General features: G+C 61.4%; 1 protein-coding gene across 1 annotated transcript in view; it reads right to left on the bottom strand.

Moving 5' to 3' along the window:
• Window positions 1-563: 563 nt before the first annotated feature.
• Window positions 564-11980, bottom strand: part of LOC116241116 (uncharacterized) — a 61091-nt gene continuing 49674 nt past the window's right edge. The window contains exons 20-22 of the mRNA XM_090128072.1: window positions 9327-9444; window positions 2407-6624; window positions 564-1049 (exon numbers count right to left, since the gene is read on the bottom strand). Of these exons, the coding sequence (XP_089984198.1) occupies window positions 564-1049; window positions 2407-6624; window positions 9327-9444 (4822 nt within the window). The remainder of the gene's footprint in view (window positions 1050-2406; window positions 6625-9326; window positions 9445-11980) is intronic.

Raw genomic sequence — 11980 nt, 5'->3', positions numbered from 1 at the left:
GGTCTATGGGGTCTCTGTGAGTCTCTATGGGGTCTCTATGGGGCTCTATTGGTCTCTATGGGTCTCTGTGGCCTCTATGGATCTCTATGGGTCTCTGTGGGGTTTCTATGGGGTCCCTATGGGGTCTCTATGGGTCCCTATGGGTCTCTATGGGTCCCTATGGGGTCCCTATGGGGTCTCTGTGGGGTCTCCATCTCCCCATATTCCCCATATCTCCCAATGACACCGCACTCTCCGCCCTCTTTTATTACTCTTTATTTATTACTTTATTCCCCCCCCCTCCCCTCATCTCATCGCTTTCCCCCCCCCTCCCCCACCCCCACCCCCACCCCCAGCCCCACCCCCAGCCCCCCTCCTCACCGTGACCAACGCCGACCCCAAAGCCGCCCTATGAGCCGCCCCTCCCCCCCCCGGCAGCTGCACCAAGACGGTCAGCACCGCGGCCACCCCGTCCTCCGTGGGCTCCAAGGTCACCGCCCCCACCCCGACCCCCACCCCGACCCCCCGCCTTTGGGGGGGGACCCCCACGGGACCCCCGCTGCGACCCCTGGAGGACCACGGCCCTACAACTCCTCCAACACCGACACCGAGACTTCCGCCAACACCTCCGACACCACCCAGACCTCCAACAGCTCCACCAACACCTCCAACACCACCCAGACCTCCAACAGCTCCACCAACACCTCCAACACCACCCAGACCTCCAACAGCTCCACCAACACCTCCGACACCACCCAGACCTCCAACAGCTCCACCAACACCTCCGACGCCACCCAGACCTCCAACAGCTCCACCAACACCTCCAACACCACCCAGACCTCCAACAGCTCCACCAACACCTCCGACACCACCCAGACCTCCAACAGCTCCACCAACACCTCCAACACCACCCAGACCTCCAACAGCTCCACCAACACCTCCGACACCACCCAGACCTCCAACAGCTCCACCAACACCTCCGACGCCACCCAGACCTCCAAGACCTCCAACACCTCCACCGAGACCTCCACCAACACCTCCAATAACTCCAACACCACCAACAGCTCCACCTACACCTCCAACAACACCTCCACCAACACCTCCAATACCTCCAACACCGACACCAAGGCCTCCACCAACACCTCCAACACCAGTACTGCCTCCTACACAACCAACAGCACCACCAACACCACCAACAGCTGCACCAACAGCTCCACCGCCTCCAAGACCTCCAGCACCACCAACACCGAGACCTCCGACACCAACCCCACCAACAACACCTCCACCAACACCTCCACCAACACCCCCAGCCCCACCAACACCTCCACCAGCTCCAGCACCACCAACCCCACCACCAGCACCACCACCACCTCCGGTCCCACCACCGCCAGAAGTCCCCACACCACCACCGGTCCCTCCAGCAACCCAACCACCACCAGTCACACCAGTCCCACCACCACCAGTCCCACCAACACCACCACCACCAGTCCCAGTCACACCAGTCCCACCACCACCAGTCCCACCAACACCACCACCACCAGTCCCAGTCACACCAGTCCCACCACCACCAGTCCCACCAACACCACCACCACCAGTCCCAGTCACACCAGTCCCAGTCACACCAGTCCCACCAGTCCCACCAGTCATCCCACCATCACCGCCAGTCCCACCAACCCAACCACCACCACCAGTCCCACCAGTCCCACCAGTCATCCCACCATCACCACCAGTCCCACCAACCCAACCACCACCAGTCCCACCAGTCCCAGTCCCACCAGTCCCAGTCCCACCAACCCAACCACCACCAGTCCCACCAGTCCCAGTCCCACCAGTCCCACCAGTCCCACCAGTCCCACCAACCCAACCACCAGTCCCACCAGTCCCACCACTCATCCCACCAGTCCCACCAGTCCCACCAACCCAACCGCCACCAGTCCCACCAACACCTCCAACCCAACCACCACCAGTCCCACCACTCATCCCACCATTCCCACCAGTCCCACCAGTCCCAGTCCCACCAGTCCCACCAGTCCCACCAACCCAACCACCACCACCAGTCCCACCAGTCCCACCAGTCCCACCAGTCCCAGTCCCACCAACCCAACCACCACCACCAGTCCCACCAGTCCCACCAACCCAACCACCACCAGTCCCACCAGTCCCACCAGTCCCACCAGTCCCAGTCCCACCAGTCCCACCAGTCCCAGTCCCACCAACCCAACCACCACCAGTCCCACCAGTCCCACCAGTCCCACCAGTCCCACCAGTCCCAGTCCCACCAACCCAACCACCACCAGTCCCACCAGTCCCACCAGTCCCACCAGTCCCACCAGTCCCAGCCCCACCAACCCAACCGCCACCAGTCCCACCAACGCCTCCAACCCCACCGCTCCCAATCCCACCACCCGCACCCCTACCGCCACCCACCCCCCCCAGCCCCCCAACCCCAACCCCGCCCCCCCAGCCCCCAACCCCACGCTCGAAGGCCACGGTGACGGTGGCGAAGGGCCGGGAAGCCATTTGTGTCATCTCCTGCAGATGCCGGCGCTGCTGCCGCCTGGCGTCCCAACCCTGCTTGGCCTTCCAGAGCAACACGCAAAGAGCCAGGAAGAGGAAAAAACACGAGAAGAAAACCGAGAAGAAGACAAAGAGGTCGATGTGGGCCTGATCCTGTCTGAAAAACAGCAATCCCTGAGCCGGGCCGTCGGAACCGGCCAACACCACCAGGTAGAAACGGGTGGATTTCAGAGGGTGAAGCTGGTGGGGGTAGGTGAGAACCAGGCGGTCCCGGATGTCACGGATCACCAGCGCCGGCCACGGGTCGCGCACCGTCACGTAGGTGACCAGGCCTGAAGCGCGTTCCTCGCGAAGGTAGGGGGCCGGGGGGGTGGGGGAAGGGGGCGGGGAGGGGGTGGTGGGGTCTGGAGATCGGAGGTGCCAGGGGTCGGGGGAGTCAGCGGTGGGGTGGTCGTAGACGTCGGGGGGGTCATCGTAGGGTTGGTCGTAGATTTTGGGGTGGTCAACGTCGGGGTGGTCGTCGTTGGGGGGGTCGTAGATGTTGGGGTGGTCAACGTCGGGGTGGTCGTCGTTGGGGGGGTCGTAGATGTTGGGGTGGTCAACGTTGGGTTGGTAGATGTTGGGTTGGTAGATGTTGGGGTGGTCAACGTCGGGTTGGTCGTAGATTTTGGGGTGGTCAACGTTGGGTTGGGCACCATTGGGGTGGTTGTAGATGTTGGGGTGGTCAACGTTGGGTTGGTGATCGTTGGGGTGGTCAACATTGGGTTGGTGATCGTTGGGGTGGTCGTAGGTGTTGGGGTGGTCAACGTTGGGTTGGTCGTCGTTGGGATGGTTGTAGATGTTGGGGGGGTCATTGTAGGGTTGGTAGATGTTGGGGTGGTCAACGTTGGGTCTGTAGGTGTTGGGTTGGTCACCGTTGGGGTGGAAGATGTTGGGTTGGCCACCGTTGGGGTGATTGTAGATGTTGGGGTGGTCGTAGATGTTGGGTTGGTCATCGTTGGGGTGGTCATAAATGTTGGGGTGGGCATCGTAGGGTTGGTAGATGTTGGGTTCAACACTGGGGTGGTCATCGTTGGGGTGGCCGTAGATGTTGGGTTGGTCTTTGAGGGGGGGGGCAGTGTTGGGTTGGTCATCGTTGGGTCTGTAGGTGTTGGGTTGGTCAACGTTGGGGTGGTAGATGTTGGGGTGGTCGTAGATGCTGGGTTGGTGATCATTGAGGTGGTCATAAATGTTGGGGTGGGCATTGTAGGGTTGGTAGATGTTGGGTTGGCCATCGTTGGGGTGATCAATATTGGGGTGGTCATGGTTGAGGTGGTCATAAATGTTGGGTTGGCCATCGTTGGGGTGGTCAACGTTGGGGTGGTCATCGTTGGGGTGGCCGTAGATGTTGGGTTGGTCTTTGAGGGGGGGGTCAGTGTTGGGTTGTTCGTCGTTGGGTCTGTAGGTGTTGGGTTGGTCATCGTTGGGTCGGTAGATTTGGGGCTGGTTGATTTTGGGGGGGTGAAGGTCGAGGGTCTGGTAGTCCGGAGAACGAAGGTCGGGGTGGTGGTGGTGGTCCCAGGAGTCGGGTTGGTCAAATTTGGGGGGGTGAACGTTGGGTTGGTCACCGTTGGGTTGGTCAACGTTGGGTTTGTAGACGTTGGGAGGGTCAGTAGTGGGGGGGTCGGTAATTGGGGGGTGGATGTTGGGGGGCTGGGGGTCCAGGGAGGCGACGTCGGGGCGGGTGGCGGTGGGAGAGGTGAAATGGGGAGATTTGGTGGTGGGAGAGGCGAAATGGGGAGATTTGGGGGTGGAAGGAGAACCAAAATGGGGAGATCTGGTGGAGGAAGAATCAAAGTCGGGAGATCTGATGGAAGAAGAGCCAGAACTGGGAGATCTGGTGGCAGAAGAACCAAAAGTGGGAGATCTGGTGACGGAAGAGCCAAAATTCGGCGATTTGGTGGTGGAAGAGTCAGAATTGGGCAATTTGATGGAAGAAGAAGAACCGAAATTGGGAGATCTGGTGGCAGGAGAGTCAGAATCGGGAGATCCGGTGATGGAAGAAGAACCAAAACTGGGAGATTTGATGGAAGAAGAACCAAAATTCGGAGATCCGGTGGTGGAAGAACCGAAATTGGGAGATTTGGTGGTGGAAGAAGAACCAAAATTCGGAGATCCGGTGATGGAAGAACCAAAAATTGGAGATTTGGTGGTGGAGGATCCAACGGTCGGGGGGGGAATGGTGGGAAGGTGGAGGTGCAGGAGGAGCTCATCAGGAAACTCCTCGGCGTCGGGATAATTAGCGGCCTCGGGGTAATTATAATCATTAGGAGAGCCGGTGTCGGGGTAATCGGTGCCAGGATAGTCGGGGTAATCAATATCGGGGTAATTAACATCGGGGTAATCAGCGGCAGCAGTCGGACGGGCGGCGCTGGGGGATCCGCTCCCAAATCCAACTTTTGGTGGCACAACGTTGGGAGACCCAGCCCCAAAACTGGGAGATCCAGCCCCAAATCTGGGAGATCCAGCCCCAAAATTCGGAGATCCAGCCCCAAAATTCGGAGATCCAGCTCCAAAATTCGGAGATCCAGCCCCAAAATTGGGAGCTCCACCATTTGGTGACCCAACGTTGGCAGATCCACTTCCAATGTTTGGAGATCCACCTCCAACGTTGCCAGATCCACCATTTGGTGACCCAACATTTGGAGCTCCACCACTTGGCGACCCACCATGGGCAGATCCACCATTTGGTGACCCAACGTTGGCAGAGCCAACATTTGGTGACCCAACATTGGCAGATCCAATATTTGGTGACCCAAAGCTGGAAGATCCACCATTCGGTGACCCAACATTCGGAGCTCCACCATTTGGTGACCCCACGTTGGCAGATCCAATATTTGGTGACCCAAAGCTGGAAGATCCACCATTTGGTGACCCAACGTTGGCAGATTCACCATTTGGTGACCCAACATTTGGAGCTCCACCATTCGATGACCCAAAGCTGGAAGATCCACCCTTCGATGACCCAACGTTGCCAGATCCACCATTTGGTGACCCAACATTCGGAGCTCCACCATTTGGTGACCCACCATGGGCAGATCCACCACTTGGTGACCCAACGTTGGCAGACCCGGCACCAAAACCAGGAGCTCTGCCATTCGGTGACCCAACATTCGGAGCTCCACCATTTGGTGACCCAACGCTGGCAGACCCGGCTCCGCCATTGGCTTCTCCCCCATCCCGAGACCCCCAGCCACCATCAGAACCACCTCCACTGTTATGGGCCGAACCAGAACCACCACCAGCACCACCATCAGCACCACCGTTACGGGCCGAACCGGCACCACCACCCCCATTATGGTCAGAACCAGCACCACCAGAACCACCAGTACCACCGTTACGGTCCGAACCAGCACCAACTCCACCATTATGGTCCAAACCAGCACCAGCACCATCAGAACCACCAGCACCACCGTTATGGACCGAACCAGCACCACCAGTACCCCCATTATGGACCGAACCACCACCAGCACCACCATTATGGACCGAACCACCACCAACTCCCCCATCATGACCCAAACCAGCACCAACTCCACCATTATGGTCCCAACCAGCACCAGCACCACCATTATGGACCGAACCAGCACCAACTCCACCATCATGGTCCCAACCAGCACCATCACCACCATTTTGGTCCCAACCAGCACCAGCACCCCCGTTATGCACCGAACCACCACCAACTCCACCGTTATCATCCAAACCACCACCGGCACCACCATTATGGACCGAACCGGCACCACCCCCATCGGACCCCCCCTCCTGACCCCCTCCCACCCCCCGGACCCTCACCAGGTGCCTCCCGGTGCCCGGCTCCACGTCCACCACAAAAGTATCGTAAGAGGTGGACACGTAAAGATCCACGGAACCGAAAGTGACGTCCAAAGTCACCCGGATGTCGACGTTGGTGAATTTGGGTTGGACCCCGAAAAATAAAGTTCGGGAAGCCCCCAAAGGGCGGCCGTGGGGGGGTGGGAAGCAGGCGTTGTGCGGGGAGGGGTCCAGGCAGTATTCCTGCTCCACCGCCAGCAGGCGGTAACACTGCCGGCCGCCGACCGGGTGGCCGTGGAAGGAATCGCGGCACTTGGAGCACTGCAAGGGGGGAAATGGGGGTTATGGGGGGGTTGTAAGGGGGCTATGGGGTGGGTATGGGGTCAGTGGGGGGTATGGGGTGGGTATGGGGTCAGGGGGGGGGATGGGGGGGGATGGGGTGGGTATGGGGTGGGGGATGGCCGTGGAAGGAATGGCGGCACTTGGAGCACTGCAGGGGGGGAGATGGGGGTTATGGGGGGGCTATGGGGTGGGTTTGGGGTTGGGGGAGGGGTATGGGGTGGGGATGGGGTCAGGGGGGGATATAGGATGGGTATGAGGTGGGTATGGGGTGGGGGGTGGCCGTGGAAGGAATGGTGGCACTTGGAGCACTGCAAGGGGGGAGATGGGGGTTATGGGGGGGTTATGGGGTCGGGGGGGGGTATGGGGTGGGTTTGGGGGCAGATATGGGGTGGGGGGTGGCCGTGGAAGGAATAGCGGCACTTGGAGCACTGCAAGGGGGGGAGATGGGGGTTATGGGGGGGCTATGGGGGGGCTATGGGGTGGGTTTGGGGTCGGGGGAGGGGTATGGGGTGGGTATGGGGTCAGGGGGGGGTATAGGGGCGGTATGGGGTGGGTAGGGGAATGGGGTGGGGATGGGGGCAGATATGGGGTGGGGGATGGCCGTGAAAGGAATGGCGGCACTTGGAGCACTGCAAGGGGGGAGATGGGGGTTATGGGGGGGCTATGGGGGGCTATGGGGTGGGTATGGGGTGGGTATGGGGTGGGTATGGGGTCGGGGGGTGGGTATGGGGTGGGTTATATGGGGTGGGGGATGGGGTGGGTATGGGGCGGGGGATGGCCATGGAAGGAATGGCGGCACTTGGAGCACTGCAAGGGGGGAGATGGGGGTTATGGGGGGGCTATGGGGGGGCTATGGGGTCGGAGGGTGGGTATGGGGTGGGTATGGGGTCAGGGGGGGGGATGGGGGGGGATGGGGTGGGTATGGGGTGGGGGGTGGCCGTGGAAGGAATGGCGGCACTTGGAGCACTGCAGGGGGGGAAATGGGGGTTATGGGGGGGCTACGGGGTCGGGCGGGGGGGTATGGGGTGGGTTTGGGGTCAGGGGGAGGTATGGAGGCGGTATGGGGTGGGTATGGGGTGGGTATGGGGTGGGGGGTGGCCGTGGAAGGAATGGTGGCACTTGGAGCACTGCAAGGGGGGAGATGGGGGTTATGGGGGGGCTATGGGGTCGGGGGGGGGGGTATGGGGTGGGTTTGGGGTCAGGGGGGTTATGGGGTGGGGATGGGGGCGGATATGGGGTGGGGGGTGGAAGGAATGGCGGCACTTGGAGCCCTGGGGGGGGAGATGGGGGTTATGGGGAGTTTGGGGGGGGTTCTGGGGTCAGGGGGCATGGGGGGGTCACAACCCCACAACAACACAAGTACACAACACAACAATACAGGCACACAACCACACCACACAACAACACAACACAACCACACAACCACACACAACACAACACAACAACACAAGCACACAACACAACCAACCACACAACACAACAACATGACACAACCACACAACACAACACGACACAACCACACAACACAACAACACAACACAACAACACAACACAACCAACCACACAACGGCACAACACGACACAACCACACAACTCCCCCCAGCCCCCCGGTTCCCACCTGGTTCCAGTAGCAGTCCCACAAACACGCAACCACACAACACGACACAACACAACCACACAACAACACAACACAATGATACGACACAACACAACCACACGACACAACCACACAACACAACCAACCACACAACCACACAACAACACAACACAATGATACGACACAACACAACCACACGACACAACCACACAACACAACCAACCACACAACCACACAACAACACAACACAGCGACACGACACAACACAACCACACGACACAACCACACAACACAACCAACCACACAACCACACAACCACACAACAACACAACACAGCGACACGACACAACACAACCACACGACACAACCACACAACACAACCAACCACACAACCACACAACACAACCACACAAGGACACAATGACACAACCACACAACGCCCGGTTCCCACCTGGTTGCGGTAGCAGTCCCACAACCACACAACACAACACAACCACACAAGGACACAACCACACAAGGACACAAGGACACAACGACACAACAACACAACCTGGTTGCGGTAGCAGTCCCACAACCACACAACAACACAACCACACAAGGACACAACAACACAACAACACAACAACACAACGACACAACCTGGTTGTGGTAGCAGTCCCACAACCACACAACACAACACAACCACACAAGGACACAAGGACACAACCACACAAGGACACAAGGACACAACCACACAACACAACCACACAAGGACACAAGGACACAAGGACACAACAACACAACGACAAAACCTGGTTGCGGTAGCAGTCCCACAACCACACAAGGACACAACCACACAAGGACACAAGGACACAACCTGGTTGCGGTAGCAGTCCCACAACCACACAACCACATAAGGGCAGAACAACACAAGGACACAAGGACACAACAACACAAGGACACAACCACACAAGGACACAAGGACACAACCTGGTTGCGGTAGCAGTCCCACAACCACACAACACAACACAACCACACAAGGACACAAGGACACAACAACACAAGGACACAACAACACAACCACACAACAACACAAGGACACAACCTGGTTGCGGTAGCAGTCCCGCCGCTCCCCGGCGCAGGCCGCGCTCTCGGTGTTGTTTTGGCACTGGCAGCCCGAGCCGTCGGCGCTGCAGGTGGCGGCGTGGCCGTTGCACTGACAGCTGGGGGGGGCACGGCCCTGTCAGCGGGCGGGGGGGGGGGGGGAGGGGGCGGGGGGGGGAGGGGGGGGATATTGGGGGGGTTTTGTGGGGATATGGGGGGTGGGGGGGGCATTGGGGAGCGATGTGGGGACGGGGGGGGGCATTGGAAGATGTTGGGGGGGGTGGGGGGACACGGGGGGCTGGGGGGGGATATTGGGGGGATGTTGGGGGGCATTGGGGGCTGGGGGGGGGTATTGGGGGTGGGGGGACATGGGGGGGATATTGGGGGGCATTGGGTGGGTGGGGGGATATGGGGGGGGTATTGGGGGGATGTGGGGGGGACATGGGGGGATATTGGGGGGCCTGGGGGGTGGGGGGGGGATATTGGGGGGATATTGGGGGGATATTGGGGGGTGGGGGGATGTGGGGGGGGCATTGGGGGGCATTGGGGGGGGTGGGGGGATGTGGGAGGGAGATGGGGGGATATTGGTGGGCCTGGGGGGCTGGGGGGGGATATTGGGGGGATATTGGGGGGCGGGGGGATGTGGGGGGGTATTGGGGGGCATTATGGGGGTGGGGGGACATGGGGGGGATATTGGGGGGATATGGGGGGGGTACTGGGGAGATGGGGGGGGATATTGGGGGGATATTGGGAGGTGGGGGACGTGGGGGGGGCATTGGGGGGCATTGGGTGGGTGGGGGGATATGGGGGGGGTATTGGGGGGATGTGGGGGGGACATGGGGGGATATTGGGGGGCCTGGGGGGCTGGGGGGGGGATATTGGGGGAATATTGGGGGGTGGGGGGATGTGGGGGGGGTATTGGGGGGCATTATGGGGGTGGGGGGACATGGGGGGGATATTGGGGGGATATTGGTGGGCCTGGGGGGCTGGGGGGGGATATTGGGGGGATATTGGGGGGTGGGGGGATGTGGGGGGGACATGGGGGGATATTGGGGGGCCTGGGGGGCGGGGGGGGGATATTGAGGGAATATTGGGGGGCATTGGGGGATGTGGGGGGGTATTGGGGGGCATTGGGGGGGGTTGGGGGGATATTGGGGGGGCTTTGGGGGGATATTGGGGGGCCTGGGGGGCTGGGGGGGGATATTGGGGGGCATTGGGGGGATGGGGGGATGTGGGGGGGATATGGGGGGACATGGGGGGCATGGGGGGCATTGGGGAGGATGGGGGGATACTGGGGGGGTTGGGGGGACATTGGGGGGGCTTTGGGGGGATACAGAGACATGGGGGAGACATTGGGGGGGATATTGGGGGGCATTGGGGGGGGGAGGATATGGGGAGGATTGGGGAACATTGGGGGGACATGGGGGGACATTGGGGGGCATTGGGGGTGGGGGGATGTGGGGGGGCTTTGGGGGGATACGGAGACAGGGGGGGACATGTGGGGGGGGCACTGGGGGGATATGGGGGGCCGGGGGGCCGGGGGGGGGCATTGGGGAGCGATGTGGGGACGGGGGTGGGCATTGGAAGATGTTGGGGGGGGTGGGGGGATGTGGGGGGGATGTTGGGGGGCATTGGGGGCTGGGGGGGGTATTGGGGGTGGGGGGACATGGGGGGGATATTGGGGGGCATTGGGTGAGTGGGGGGATATGGGGGGGAGATGGGGGGATATTGGGGGGCGTGGGGGGCTGGGGGGGGATATTGGGGGGATATTGGGGGGCCTGGGGGGTGGGGGGGGGATATTGGGGGACATGAGGGGATATTGGGGGAGGGGTTTGAGGGACAGGGGGGTGGGGGGGGGCATTGGGGGGATTTTGGGGGATCTGGGGGGCTGGGGGGGGATATTGGGGGGCATTGGGGGATATGGGGGGGAGATAGGGGGGATTTTGGGGGGGATATGGGGGAATATTGGGGGACATGGGGGGGCATGGGGGGCATTGGGGAGGATGGGGGGGGATTGGGGGGGCTTTGGGGGGATACGGAGACATGGGGGGGACGTGGGGGGGGCATCGGGGGGATATGGGGGGTGGGGGGGGGGCATTTGGGAGCGATGTGGGGACGGGAGGGGGATTGGATGATGTTGGGGGGGGTGGGGGGACACGGGGGGCTGGGGGGACGTGGGGGGGATGTTGGGGGGCATTGGGGGGGTGGGGGGATGTGGGGGGGATATGGGGGGATATTGGGGGAGATGGGGGGGACAAGGGGGCATGGGGGGCATTGGGGAGGATGGGGGGGGATTGGGGGGGCATGGAGACATGGGGGACATGGGGGGGACTTTGGGGGACATGGGGGGGTGGGGGATATGGGGGGGTGTGGGGGGATATTGGGGGGAATGGGGGGGTTGGGGGGGCTTTGGGGGGATATGGAGACATGGGGGGCATTGGGGGGACATTGGGGGGCACTGGGGGGGTGGGGGGACGTGGGGGGATATTGGGGGGATATGGGGGGGCATGGGGGGCATTGGGGAGGATGGGGGGGTACTGGGGGGGTGGGGGGGGATTGGGGGGGCTTTGAGGGGATATGGGGACATGGGGGGACATTGGGGAGCATTGGGGGGTGGGGGGATATTGGGGGGATATTGGGGGGCATTGGGTGGGT

Source organism: Phasianus colchicus, chromosome 32 (assembly GCF_987193195.1).
Source record: "Phasianus colchicus chromosome 32, bPhaCol1.hap1.1, whole genome shotgun sequence".
Lineage (NCBI taxonomy): Eukaryota > Metazoa > Chordata > Aves > Galliformes > Phasianidae > Phasianus > Phasianus colchicus.
The sequence above is the reverse complement of the archived record's forward strand: the minus strand, read 5'-3'. Positions and strand labels throughout refer to the sequence as shown.